Here is a 15,517-nt window from a genome sequence, read left to right as displayed (position 1 = left end):
TCTTCTGGGGTATCCAATTTGTTGGCATATAATTGTTTATAGTAGTTTCTTTGAACATTTGTATTCCTATGTTATCACTTGTAACATGGCCCTTTCATTTCTGATTTTATTTATTTGAGTTTTCTTTCTCTATCTTTTTAATGTGTTTAAAAGTTTGTTGGTTTTTATATTTTTTTTAAACATGTTTTTCTGTTAGTAATCTTTTCTATGGCTTTTGGTTTATTGCACTTGTTTCTCCTCTGATTGTTATTTCTTTTCTTTTAACTTTGGGCTGAGTTTGTTCTTACTTTTTTAGTTCTTTGAAATGTAAAGTTAGAAGATTTGAGATCTTTTTTTCTTAACGTAGGCATTTATTATTAACTTCCCTTTTAGAACTGTTTTTGTATGTTGTGTTTCAATTTTTAAAAATTTCTTCTTTACTCATTGGTTGAGCTTTTGGTCTCTGAGTCTTTTCTTCCCAATGCTGTAGTTCCTAGCTTTGTATAAACCTATAGTTTTCATCAATAAGTTGGTTCTTTTGCCAACAAGTACAACTGACGTAAACCCCTGCTGTGATACAGTGAGCCTTACTTGAGTAACACCTCCGGTAGAATACCTTCAGTTAGTTTCTTGTTGATTCTGTACTTTTGCCTTGTTTCCTAGTTTTAATTTCTGTTCTATAGAGATGCCTACCTCATTTGTGAATATAACTATGTCTTATTTGTTTTTCTTCTTATCTTGTATGCCTCGGTGGTATGTATCTGAAAAAGATGATATCCAATCTAACATCTTACTTTTTTCCTCTATTAACTCTTTCTCCTTAGCTGTTGGTTTTCTTTTTTGAAAGTTTTCTTTTAGCTACTGGTTTTCTTTTGTTAAGTTTTGCTTCTGTCTCTCATGGACTGGATTTTTCTCATATTTAGTTATTCTTAAGGAGTAATGTTAAATAGGATTAGAAGGGATGGATTGATACAGAAGGGATGAATGCTCTGAAAGCTGAGCATTTGAGGGCCCCAAGCCTTTCTTTTTTCTTTTTTTAAGATTTTATTTATTTATTAATGAGAGACAGAGACAGAGACAGAGAAAAAGGCAGAGACACAGGCAGAGGGAGAAGCAGGCTCCATGCAGGGAGCCCAATGTGGGACTTGATCCGGGAAATCCAGGATCACACCCTGAGCCAAAGGCAGATGCTCAACCACTGAGCCATCAAGGTGTCCCCCCACCCCCCAAAAGCCTTTCTTATTGATACACCTATCCTTCTGCAATTGAGCAAAGCTTGACAATTAGGAGTAGCCAAGAGGAAAAGCAGGAAAATAAATGGAATTTTGGGTCATATTATTTGTATTCAAATTTTAGTTAAGAATCTGTTTGTTTATATTTTTGGCAACATAAAATATGACCTTGTTACTTTTTTGCTATTATTAAATGTATTTGCCTCTATATATGTTCTTTTTGAATAATCATATCAATCTTTTTGCTTTATTTTTTACAGTATAAGGAAAAAATCAGAATTGGAGTCTGAAATCCAATCTTTGATGAAACTAAGGTCAAAAAATGATGAATTTCTTAAACAGTTATACAAGGAAGCTTATCAGCTTGGTGCTGTTTTCCACCTAACCAAATTTAAAACAGAAGAATTAGAAGAGAAAATAGCAGAAGTGAGAAGAAAATTCAAGGTTTGCATCTCTCTCTGTGTTCTTCTTAGTTGTAAAAAAATGGTAATTAACCTCAATTTTATTGATTTGTTGATGACAGTTTGATTTTAATTTAAGCCATAATGGTCTTTTAAAAATAAAAGACTCCTTCCATTAAATCTGAATAAAGTCATTTCTCTTCAGAGGCCCAGCATAACTAGAAGAGGAATGGGACTCAGTGTAACTAATCAACACTTAACGTCTGTTTTTTGCTATCACTGACCTTGAACTACCTGGTTAATGAGAAGAGTAGTGCTTGGTTTAAACTCGTCCTGAATATCTAATCTATAATAGTTCCTACCTATGATAGGAAGGATTGCTGGGAAGTGCCCTTGCACCCTTACTAATATAAGAAAAGGGATTACCTACATCAGGCCTGTAAATTACTGGATTCCTGAGTACCAAGCAATGCTGAGTAGACCACAATGTTTCCGTAGACACAACTGTTCATAGGCCTTAAGTCTATTCCTAAGTGAGAAATAAAATGAATATCCACTCCTTGCCACTTGGCATAGACACTAACAAAATCAACTTCACATTACCATACATAAGGGACCACTTTACTAGGGCTACCTCTGTCTACCACACATCATACCCATACTCCCCCCTTCTTTGGCTTTTTCTCATTGGAAACTCATTATCATAAAATTATCTGTAAAATATAGAATCTATATTATGTGTTCAAGTCTTGTAACAGCACTTTATTCAGTGAAGACTTTCTCTTGTGCTTTCTAAATATAGAAATCTTTGATTCTCTTCCAATAAATGTTTCTATAACCGAGAGACTGGGATTTTGTTCCTGCATTGAATCCAGCTGTTTGATGGACTTATTGTACCTGTATCCCTTCCCATGGGTTATTTAGTGTGTCTCTTATATCATATATGTTCCAAAGTTAATATGAAATAGAAATTATGTGCAGTAAAAATTAACCTCAAAGTTATTTTCAATATATAAAATGTGTGATTATACATATGGTTTAACATCTATAATAACACTATAGATGTTTTTCATTAGTATGTGTTTCCCTCTGGCCAATAATTACGTTTTGTTTTGTTTTGTTTTGTTTTTTATCGAGGATATCAGTGAAGATATCAACCACTGATTCGGTCACTTAACAATGTGCCTTAATTTTTTCAAATGACAGGAAACCTTTGTTCATATATTTATCTCATAGCTGTCACAGTCTGCCTTCAATTCTTCACCTATATGGCTTCACTAGCCTGAGGCACTCATCTATTAAGAAGGATGTGTTGAATTATTTATTTTTTCTAAGGTTTTCTGATGCCCTAATATACAATTTATAGGTTGAGTGCAATTTTGATGTAACTCCACTGTACTTGCATTGCCAACCTAAGACAAAATATAAGTGTCCCTCTGGTTTTATTCAAGCAAAATTGAAGAAACTGTTAATCAGGTCCTTTCCCTACCCAGTAGCAGCTGACACACAGCTAGAAAGAAGCAACAGAAAGAAACTACACATTTTAGGAAATAATTCCCCATTGCTAAACACTTCCACTGAGCTGAATGTATAGGGCATTAAATTTCTTTGATATACACATGTTTATCTATGTCAGAGTGATCATGAATTAAAAATAAATTTCTAGATAGTCCTTAGATAATTCAGGTCTGGAGTAATGCAGGTTTGTAGTTTTGTTTTTTAATGACTCCAATGTCTTTCATTGACTAAGTGACACAAATCTATATAATTTTCTGACTCTTGGCATCATGTTTTTCTTGCAGATAACTTTGTATATTTGTTGATTCTGACCTGACATTAGTCCTTAATTTATATCTTCTAGAAATTATAGCATTAGCACCTCTGAGCTAGCTTTGAGCTAGCACCTTTTGAAACCTTAGAAGTAGAAGTTCTGAATTATGTTTCCTCAAACTAATGCACCTGTCCAATGCCTAGTAAGATTTCGGCAGTCATAGACTAAAAGCAACCCTGAACAATCAAGGTATTTAGCAATTTCCAGATTCTTCCAGCTATTACAGATGACTTGTCCCAGTTTTTTCATACCTTCAATCCCAATAGCTGGCCTATTCAGAAAAGACATGATTAGCCAAGTCCCAGTCTAAAATTATCCACAGTAATGAGAAATAAATCAATAAAAGGGTAATATGTATTCAATTATGGTATTGATGGAATGAACAGAAAATCATTCAGGGTTGTCTGAAGAATTTAATATTGTAACAAGAAAAATCTTGAAAGCTTTTATCAGATAGTATGTACTTCTCAACATTTAAATAGAAGGCTTTTGTGCAAGCTACAGGAATTTGGAGGGTTTTTTATTTGAACATACTGGAATTTTGATGGAAAAGATAAACATCAGGCCACTCTGGTTGTAGGTTAAAATCATAGTACTAAAACTAAGTGGAACTTAGTAGAAGAGAAGAAAGGAAGTAGAAAGGAAGATAGTTTTCTGAAAGCCTATTACAGGCTAGACTATACATGTTAATTCAGTGTTCGTAATACTGTGAAGATGTTATTAGTGTGTTCATTTTGGGATGAAATGGTTTGCTTAAAGTAGCATAGCTTTTAGGTAGCTGTGTAGAATTTGGGGACAAGGTTTTCTGATGCTGATGTTGATATAAACTGGTGAGTCAGACACTAAGTAGACATATACTCCAACCAAAAAGATTCATTCAGGCTCAGAATTTCAAAATAACCATATTTGAGATCACCTTTTAGATTTTATTTTTAAAGGGAATTACTAGGATCACAGCAACAATGAGAGAAGGAACAGTGATTTCCCATTTACCCCTTGCCTTCACACATGCTTATAGCCTCTGCCATTATCAACATCCCCCACTAGGGTGGGACATATTTTTTTTTTACCAATAATGAACCTATATTGGATCATCATAATTATCGATATTTATAGTTTATATCACAGTTCACTCTTGGTGTTGCTGTGTACATGCCTAGATTCTGAACACATATATAGGAATATGTATCCATTATAGTAGTATCATACAGAATATTTTCACTGCTCTAAAAATCCTCAATGCCATACCTGTTCATCCCTTCTCCCACTGATGGTAGCTATGGCAACCACTGATATTTTACTATCTCCATAGTTTTGCCTTTTCCAAAATATATATGGTTGAAATATACAGTATGTAGCCTTTACAGATTAGATTCTTTCACTTACTAATATGCATTCAAGTTTCCTTTATGTCTTTTCATGGCTTGATAACTCATTTCTTTTTAGCACTGAATAATATTCTATATCTGAATTACCATAGTTTGTTATGCATTCACCTACTGAAGAGCATTTTGGTTGCTTCTAAGTTTTGGCAGTTATAAATAAAGTGTAACTTTAACTTTTAACTTTATAACTTTTGGCACTCTAAGTATCCATTACAGGTTTTTATGTGGACATAAGTTTTCATCTCCATTGTATATGAATGAAGGAACATGATTACTGGATCTTAAAATTAGTATATATTTAGTTTTGTAAGAAACTGCCAAAGTGCCTTACAAAGTGATTTACCATTATGCATTTCTACCAGCAATGCATGAGAGTTTCTGTTATTCCAAATCCTTGCCAATGGTTGATATAGTCAGTGATCAAGATTTTGGCCATTGTAATAGCCATGTAGTAATAACTCTTTGTTTTTAGTTTACATTTCCTTGATGACATATATCTTTTCGTATGCTTATTTGCCATTGTTTGTCTTTGGTGATTTGTGTGTTAAAGTCTTTTGCCACCTCTCCCCTTTTTTTACTTATTCCCAACACACAACATGGGGCTTGAACTCAGGGCTCCAAGATCAAGAGTCCCATGTTCTACTGAGTCAAGCCAGGTAGGTGACCCAATGTCTTTGACCCCCTTTTTAATCAGATTTTTTCTTACTGTTGAGTTTTCAGAGTACATTGTATATTTTGGAGAACAGGTCTTTCCTAGATTTGTCTTTTGCAAATATTTACTACTAGTTTGTGATCACTGCTTTCATTTCTTTTCATTTCTGATATTAGTAACTTGTGTCCTCTCTCTTTTTTCTTAGTTTGTCTGGCTTCAGGCTCATCAATTTTATTGATATTTTCAAAGAAAAGATTTTCTTTTCACATTTTTAACTGATTTTTTTCTGTGATTTTGTTTCTAATTTCATTGATTTATGCTCTTAATTCTTATTATTTCTTTTCTTCTGCTTAGTTTTGATTTAATTTTCTCTCCTTTTTCAGTTTTCTAAGGTTGAAATCTAGATTATTGGTGTTAGGTCTTTCTTTTTTCCTAATATGTGCATTTAGTGCTATAAATTTCTCTTTAAGCACTGCTTAAAGAACTCCTTTAAGCACATTTAATTCTGGAATCTGTCTCCTGATAAATATGTAGATTCTAAACAACACATTGAAAGTAATAATATCTATTTGTTGAATGCTTTGTGTGAATATTGCCTCAGGTAAACTATTTTATATGCGTTGTTTTCTTTTACTTCTGCAATAATTTTGTGGAAAAGAAATGTTATCCTAATTTTACATATGTGAAAACTAATATTTGGTAAATTTGTAGACATACTGATATAGCAACCATGATAACCAGTACTCAGTGTAACTTGGTAGAACGTTTCTGCAAAGTAATATATTAATATATTTAAAAGCTTTATCTATTTTTTAAACTTTTTATTATTGAAATTTTTTTATTATTGAAATATAGTCAACATATAATATCATATTAGTTTCAGGTGCATGACATAGTGATTCAAAATTCTATACATCACTCAGTGCTGACCACAATAAATGTAGTTACTGTCTGTTACCATACAATGTTATTACAATATTAATAATTATATTCCCCTTGCTCTACTTTTCATCTCCATGACTTATTTATTTTACAACTGGAAGTTTGTACCTCTTAATTCCTTTCACCTATTTCTCACATCTGCCTATGTTTCTCCCCCTCTGGCAGCTACCAGTTTGTTCCCTATATTTATAAATTTGTTTCTTTTTGCCTGTTTGTTTGCTTGTTTTAAATTCCACTAGCCAGCATCATTTATTGAATAAACAGTCTTTTCCTTATTGCATATTCTTGCCTCCTTTGTCATATATTAATTGACCATATAATCATGGGTTTATTTCTGCACTCTGTATTCTGTTCCACTGATCAGTGTGTCTGTTTTTGTACCAATACCAAATTGTTTTGATTACTAGAGCTTTGTAGTATATTATGACAACTCTAGCTTTGTTCTTTGTCAAGCTTGCTTTGGCTACCAGGCTCTTTTATTATTCCATGCAAATTTTAGGATTATTTGTTCTAGTTCTGTGAAAAATCCTATTGGTATTTTGATAGGGATTGCATTGAATCTATAGATTAGTAATTTTGGGTAGTATAGATATTTTAACAATATTAATTTTTCCAATTCATGAGCATGATATATCATGTCATTTGTGTTATCTTCATTTTCTTTCATTAATGTTACAATTTTCAGAATATAGGTCTTTCACATCCTTGATTAAATTTATATCCTAGATATTTTATTATTTTTGGTATGATTTTAAATGGGATTGTCTTCTCAATTTCTTCTTCTACTTTATTATTAATGTATAGAAACACAACAGATTTCTATGTATTTTCTTGTATCTTGCAACTTTAGCAAATTCATTTATTAGTTCTAATAATTTTTTGGTAGTCTTTAATGTTTTCTATATATAGTATCATATCATCTCCAAATAGTGACAGTTTTACTACTTTAATTAATTGAATACTTTTTATTACTTTTTCTTGTCTGATTGCTGCATCTAGGACTTTCAGTACTATGTTGAATAAAAGTGCTTAGAGTGAACATCCTTGTCTTATTCCTGATATTAAAAGAAAAGCTTTCAATTTTTCACCATTGAGTATGATGTTAGCTATTGGCTTGTCCTGTATGGCCTTTAGTATGTGATATGTTCCCTCTAAACCTACTTTGTTCAGAGTTTTGAATCATGAACAGATACTGAATTTTGTCAAATGTTTTTTTCTGTATCTGTTGAGATGATCATATGGTTTTATGCTTCATTTTGTTAATTCCATATATCATGTTGACTGACTTGTGGATATTAAACCAGCTATATGTAGAGAACTCTAAATATATTTGTAATGTATAGTTAATTAAAATTATTTTTTAAAACAAGACTTAAAGATTTGCATTCAATTGGTGTAAGATAGATTCTTGCAGTCAACTTTAATACTGGACCTAAAAAGGAATATACCAGAAAGTCCCAATGCATATCTCTGGGTTTGAGGATTCAGGTTATTTTAGTTTTACTCTTTGTAATTTAAAAATGTTTCTACAAAAAAAAAAAAACCATATGTTTTCATGTAAAAAGAAAGATAAAATAGTGCCTTTGTGTTTATTTTTAGAAAGAATCCGTTTGGGCTGCTACCTGGATTTTTGTTAGAATCCTGGCCACTAAACAGTACTCTAACAATGCAGAGCCAGAACTACTCTGTCCCACTGATTAAGTCCAACTCAGTTATTTGCAGAACTACTAAATTTTTCTATATGATTATAACTCTTAATTTGAAAGTCTTTTTTTTTTTTTTCTGTTCCTGGTTTCAGACCTTATATAATTATTTGTGTTCTCTAACTTTTGTCTTAGCCCCCCTCCATCACTGAAGAGCATACTGCTGTTTACTTCCTTGATTCTGAGCTTATATATATTTATATTTAGTGTTTACTTGTCTTTTCTCTGTGAGTGTGAGTTTCTGGACACAGCATTGTTACATTGCTCTTCAGTTCTTTGTCTTAGCATAGGAGTCTCTTCCAGTAGAATAGCTCTTTGCTGCCACCTTCTGGTTTTTGGCTGCTAAAGCCAGGTAGCAGGTCAAAGGTGACTTTCTTTCCAGCATCTAAGAATGCTCCCTCTTTTCTTTGGCTTCTTTCAAGCTCTTCAAAGTGATCTTTGATACATTTGATATATTTTATTCTCCAAACTAGAATTGACTAGTTGTTACAGAGACTTTATGTCCCCAAAGACTAAATTTTCTACTAACTTTTTACAGAGAAAGCTTGTTGACTTCTGCTCTGACTTCTGCTCTAAAGAATATAAGACTCTAAGACTAGCAAGTATAGAGGGCAGCCACATCCTTCAGGGATAAGTATCCAAAGAAGGAATAAGCATGTAAAAGGGCTGCCTTCCCCCAAAGCAGAGTAAAGTCTTACTGGAGAGAGTGTGGCTATGTCTCAGTGGATGGCCATAATAAGCCACTTGCCAGAGATTTTGATGGAGGTTAAATGGAGTTTCTGGGTAGAGAACCTTGCTACAGGGTAAGCACCATTGGTTTTCTGCATACCAGCTGGCAGCAGTTCTGCAGAAAGAAAAGGAAATAACTGGAATCAGAACAGGGATGTGAAGCACCTTGCTGCCTGCAGCCTTATAAGCCCCTCCACTGCCCTCTATTGATAAAGCCTAACTTAACTCCAGCTGGAAGAAGAAAACTGCTTACATATACAGCTCTAGCATCTCAAATTAGAGTTAAAAGAGTGGATTTAGAGCTAAGAGGCAATAATGAGATAACTGGCACAAATACATAGTGCATATGCAAATTTCTCTAATTCAGTTGGTTTCTATATGTAATTTAGCACCATGCATTGCATTTATCTCAAAACTTGATTCTACTTTAAAGAGTTGCCTACATTTAAAAAAAATTGTCTTTCATTACATTGACATTTTTACATTGACATTTCTTGAAGAGTCTAGACCTGTTATTTTGCAGAATATCTCTCACTATGGATTTATTTTTTGTTTGCTCATGATTAGATTCAGGTTAAACACTTTTGGCAGGAAATTACATAGTTATAATATTGTGTCAATGGAACATCACAAAGCACATTGTATAAATTTGTCTCATTACTAGTGATAGTAAGTTTGATCATGGGTTAACTTTATGACCAACAGACGTGTTCATTTTCCTGTTGTAATTAATAAGTACTCAATTGAATGATATTTTAAGAACATGCAATGTCTTCGTTTCCCCCAAAACAACTTCAATTTAGCATCTATTGATAATTCTTGGTTGAATCCATTATTGTAATAGTTGTGAAATGGCAATTGTTGTGGGCTTTTACTCCCTTTATAATGAATTGGTAATGGGAACTGAAAAGTCTGGCACAAACTGAATTGCAGGCCACGTTCATGAAAATGACAGTCTTCTTTCAGTTCTGATTCAGGCACTTGTCTTTGGATTTCCTACCACTTCACCTGTCTCCCAAGTCTCGGGAAAACAGTGTATAGGCCTGGTTTCACTTTCCATCCTTAACATGATGTTTATAAATAAGAATATGTGTGATTATGATATTTCAGTGGATCTTGAGTTTCTCTTTATATAAAGAAATTTTAAAAAACATATATTTTAGTTTGAAAGGACCTAAAACTTTTACAATTTAATTACCCAACCTAGGAACCAAAAGCAATTTGTTTATTTGCTAACGCATTTGTTAACAATTTATTTATTTAGGAAATGTTCTTAGAACTACTATAATTCTTTGTCATTCTCCAGCCTCTCTTCTTGAACATTGTCAATAATAGTTCAATTGATATTTTACTAAGACCACACTCTCTTGTGTTAAGTTTATCATAATATGTATCCATTTAATCCTGATAATGTTTTTAGCAGCTACATGATTCATATTGCATAATTAAAAGGCAGCATCTCTGGTTGCGTGGTAATGTCGAGTATCACTATGGAGACTTTAAATCCACATTTTTTGCCCACTAACTTCCAATGAATGATTTTTTTTTAAGAAAAAAGAAAAAAAAATCTAGCCAAAAGGAGAACATGATCACATTTTATAAACTTCAAACTTAAATTGTGTTTGTCTTGTTTTCAAAATTGATTGTGTGCCTTCTGGAAAATAATATTAAAAACAAACTGATAGTTTTAAAAAGAGGAATTGAAGACTAAAAGGGAGGAATTGAAAGTTTTTCACTTTTGATTACTTTGGTATTTTAGTTCATGGATATAAAGTATAATAAACTGGACTGAACTGAAATTCTATATTCTATTTCTTGGTCTTATGTCACTTACTACCTTTGCTTCAAATAACACAAGGAGTTTTGTTTGTTCAGTTGGTTGGTTTTTGTGTTTTTTTGTAATACTCAATTCTTAATGAATATTTTTTATATAATATAAGTAAAATATATTTTGTGTTAGGAATTGTTTTTAATAATATTTTGATATCCTATAAGTAAAACCTTTTTTTAAAAATTTGATAATATATAGGGTAGAGAAGAATTCTTGAAAAGACTCACCCGAGGTGAAGTGGCTAATGGAATGATGATTCAGGTAATCCTAATTTGGTTTCAATATTTTCTTCTTCCTTTAATTTGCATTGTACTTAGCATTTTAAATTTGCCTGTAATGAGGCATCTTTTCACTACTTGGTTTGCAAGCCAGCAGTTTTCTCTCCTTAGCTGATGACAGTTGCCCTCTGTGTACGACTAGCAGTATCTGATCATGCATAAAGAAACTGACCTCCCATACACATATCTCATTTTGTGGCTTAATGGGAATTTCTGCCAGTCTAGTAAAAGGGCAGTGAGATCTTATTCCTAAGTGTCTCTTTAGTTTGCTTTGTGATGATGTTATGCTTTCTTTACTTTTAGTGCCTTTCAATTGAATTTCTTTATTTAACACTTAAAGAAAAATATACTATGATATTTCTACATAAGATTTTGAAATTAAATTATTTTAGCTAGCAAAATCAATTTTAATTTTTTTTTTATTTTTATCTACCACCTGCATATTCTCTGGAACCAAGGTTGAGTGTTTCGATCTTTGGCATGTTTCTAGAATGCCTCTTTCAGAAATATGTAAATACTTGAAATTACAAAAATAAAATCAAGAGGCAAAACATTTTATAAACTTATTTGAGGTTATCTGCACCTCTGGTCTTCTTTGAAATAAACACAAATTGTGATTTTTTTTCTGTTAGGAAATTTGGCATTTCCTTTTTTTTTTTTAATATTTATTTATTCATGAGAAACACAGAGAGAGAGGGGCAGAGACACAGGCAGAGGGAGAAGCAGGCTACATGCAGGGAGCCTGATGTGGGACTTGATCCCCGGACTACAGGATCATGTCCTGGGCCAAAGGCAGATGTTCAACCACTGAGCCACCTAGGCGTCCCAAATTTGGCATTTGCAAACATATAAAAGCACTCTCTCTACTTCTATATGTTGAAAATGCCAAGTGCTTCTTCTCTCTATGAATATATATGTTCAGTAATTCCATAATCTTCTAGCCCTTTCTGCTTAATATTGTATCATTAACTTCTTATTCATTGATTTCGTTGGATCTTAGATTACAGGAATTGCATATATATCAATATTTGTTGTTAGTGTGCTTCTTAGCCTTATTATCTTCCAGCACTGACTTAAGAATGTTTGATTTTTATTGTCTATATTAATTTTTTTCTCACATTTTTATAGCAATAACTATGCATTTTTTAAAGATGCTATATTCAGACTTACTGCTTTTTATGGTGGCATAACTTTTTTTAAATTTTCAAAAAACAAACATTACTGCCTGATTTACGATTGAGACTCAATATTTTTTTTATTTTTAAATTTTTAATTCCAGTTAGTTAACATATAGTAAAATATTAGCTTCAGGTGTACAATATAGTGATTCAGCAAGTCTGTATATCACCTGTGCTTATCACGACAAGTACACTCCTTAATCCCCATGTTTAGGTAATTAATAACTGAATGAATTATGTAAAATCTTTTCTGGCAGAAAAAACTGTATTCTATTCAAGAAGAACAAATACTTGAGAGGAGGGAGCTTTTGGAAAAGAGAGCAACGTATGCTCTAGCACTGGCAGAGCTAGAGACACCTCTGCTTAAACTAGAAGAAGATGCTGTAAGAATCAGAACTACTCACAAAGAACATTCTGATGTAAGCATTTATAATTCATCCAGAAGCTTATTTCCAGGAATATTTAGGTCAACAAATCATGTATGTGATTTTACATTATTACTTGGAATATTATGATTTCATATAGGAAGCCATAAAAGCATGAACAAAATATATATTTTATGACCAGACACTATTAGTGATTGCCCACTATGTTAAATTTAATTCAAAGTGTTCCTGCTTATTAAGAAAATGTTAAAACTGTGTTTGCTCAAATATAAAATATTTGCATCTTGATATTTTTATAGTAAATATTCGATGTATGTAGAAGAAGTTAAGACACGTAGGATGAAAAATAAAGCAAATATCAATAAAGTATTTTCAAAACAACAAGTTTATGGCAGTAACTGATATTACTAGCCCTTCCCAAAGAAAAATTTAGTAGAAAAATATGTATGCATCATGTCATTAGTCTTTTGGAAAAGTAGAGGGTGTGGTAAGAGTTATATATTCTTGTCCTTAGATGCAGGGAGAACATACATATATTCATTTGAGCCATTTTGGCAACAGGATTTTTCTTTGTGAATGATGATGTAACTTTATAATCTTAGTTTTCAGTAATTTTCAGTATTTTTTAATTAAAAAAACTTCATGATTTATAAAATGTTCCCATTATGATAGTTTATTTTGATCTTCAAAACCTCCCTATGAAATAGCCATGGCGAGTTTATCCGTATCATAGACTGCAGAAAACTTGGGCATAAATGCATGAAGCAACTCGTACAAGGGCATAAAACATGGCAACAACAAATTCTGAGTATACTACTGTACTCAAGATTCTTAATTGCTTATCCTAGAGCTCATGTAATGAATATATAACCAGTACTAACACCTAGTGAGATAAATGATTTTAATAATGGCTCCTCCTTACATTAGTGATGGAAATTTATTAATTGCTTCAAAAGCCTCAGTATAATCATCTGAGTATAATGAATTCCTGAAAAGATTAATGACTTTTATTCCCCCTTATTTTATAATAGCCATTGTTTTATCTCATCTTATAGCTCAATAATCTATTTTTGTTTTTATTATATTTTAATAGTTTATAAATTGTAAGAACTATCAATTTAACACAAACTTGAAAATAATAGATTTTTATGTATTTTTGGTAATGATTACTGACAATTTGTATTTGGAGTTTTAATTTTGGTTAAGATATTTTAAATATCATATTAAAAACTTAGTTGCTATGTGAGTTTGTTAGTTTTTGTTACTTAGCTAAAATTGACTACATGTTGGTTTTCTCAAGTAATTCAAATGGAATATTGGGATGTGGATATCATAATATGTTTTTATAATTCATGTGTGGTGGTCCTTTTCCTTTATACCAAAATATATATTGTTATTAATAAAATAGTTACTTGGGAGCCATTTGGTCTAAGCCAGGGTAATTGGATTATAAATGCTGCTCATGTTAATTTCTAAATGTCTTCTAGATGTTAAATGATATAACTGAGAGGAGAGACTATGTTAAAAGAAATGTGGAAAGAACAAAGAAAAAATTGCGAAGAAAGGGGAAGAAAACACGTGATGCAATAACAGAAACTGGGGTAAAATTTTAATATAAAAAACAATTATGGATTTTCAGCTTCTTTATGTCAATGAAAACTGCTCAAGCAAATTTATTTTAGGTGGATGCCTCTCATTTCTAATTGGTTGCACTAAGTAGTTTCTATAACATACACTCATGCACACCCACACAGTTTCTCTGTCTTCATTTTTTTCTCTTTTTCCATTGTACTAGTACGTCCTCCTGTTAATCTCTCCTACTAAATAGAGGTAGGAATTTGTATTGTATTAAATAGAACAATGTTTCTACAGATGAGACCCAGTATACAGACAGAAACATCTGTTAATATCCGACATCTCAGTTTTACCCTCAATCTCGTGTATCGGCAACATGAACAAATGGTCATATATCAAAGAACTCAGAGCTTTTTCCAAGATAGAAATATTTGCTCCCTGAAAGTCCTCATCTCTAATATTCTGCTTTTAAAGAATCACTGGATATGAGGAAGTGGATATAGTCCATTGTCTTTAACTTGCTATCCTCTGGATATATTTTAAAGTTTATACCAATTAGATTTGTTGGTAGACAGCATGTAGGCTATGAGATAGAGGTATAATCATATCATTTTTAAAAAGTTTGCTCTGTACCAGGCCACAGAAAAAATATAAAAATTATCAAGGAAAATAATAACAGGAACAGATACTGATATTTTGCATGTTCTCTATATACGAGACATTATTTTAAGTGCTCAGACATATTAACTCATTTCAACTTCATAATTACTCTATGGAGATTGTAATATTATTATCCCCATTCTACAGTTGAAGAATCTAATGCCTTGTTTTTGAATTAATTTGTTCAGTTTCACACAGTTCGTTAATGGTGGAGTTGAGATTCACTAAATCTGGCACTGGCATTAGAGTCTGTGCTCTTAACCATTCCATTATTCTGGTGAGATCATACAGGTTACTTTCGTTGGATACAATGAAGCAAAATCAGACTCAATAACAAAAAAATAGTGCAAAAAGAGAACAGATTACTTGAAATACTTTTTGAATTATATTTTTCATTATTATTTGTTTCTGTGTTGTTTTAGAAGCATAAATTATTGATAAATGACTGATGATAAACTACAGGAAAATTTATGGAACAGGCCAAGGTAATACTTTAGTGTTACCAATAAATTATTTTGGTGAGAAAAACTTAAAGTACTTAGCATATCTATAAGGAGAAAAAGAAGATAAAAACAGCCACGGAAAAAATTAAAAGAGGGATCCCTGGGTGGCGCAGGGGTTTGGTGCCTGCCTTTGGCCCAGGGCGCGATCCTGAAGACCCGGGATCGAATCCCACGTCGGGCTCCTGGTGCATGGAGCCTGCTTTCCCCTCTGCCTGTGTTTCTGCCTCTCTCTCTTTCTCTCTCTGTGACTAT

At 32.3% G+C, this 15,517-nt stretch overlaps 1 protein-coding gene across 10 annotated transcripts in view; it reads left to right on the top strand.

The window, feature by feature from the left end:
• The window catches only part of CCDC178 (coiled-coil domain containing 178), a 419,286-nt gene that overhangs the window by 148,677 nt on the left and 255,092 nt on the right, over positions 1-15,517 (top strand). For all 10 annotated transcript variants that reach the window (XR_012032461.1, XR_012032460.1, XM_072829166.1 and 7 more), the window contains 4 exons: positions 1,472-1,655; positions 10,884-10,946; positions 12,399-12,560; positions 14,015-14,128. Coding sequence is in view for 8 of the 10 variants with exons in the window: in XM_072829166.1 (XP_072685267.1) it covers positions 1,472-1,655; positions 10,884-10,946; positions 12,399-12,560; positions 14,015-14,128 (523 nt within the window). In the remaining 2 variants the exon portion in view is untranslated. The remainder of the gene's footprint in view (positions 1-1,471; positions 1,656-10,883; positions 10,947-12,398; positions 12,561-14,014; positions 14,129-15,517) is intronic.

This window comes from Canis lupus, chromosome 6, assembly GCF_048164855.1.
Source record: "Canis lupus baileyi chromosome 6, mCanLup2.hap1, whole genome shotgun sequence".
Classification (NCBI taxonomy): Eukaryota; Metazoa; Chordata; class Mammalia; order Carnivora; family Canidae; genus Canis; species Canis lupus.
The sequence above is the reverse complement of the archived record's forward strand: the minus strand, read 5'-3'. Positions and strand labels throughout refer to the sequence as shown.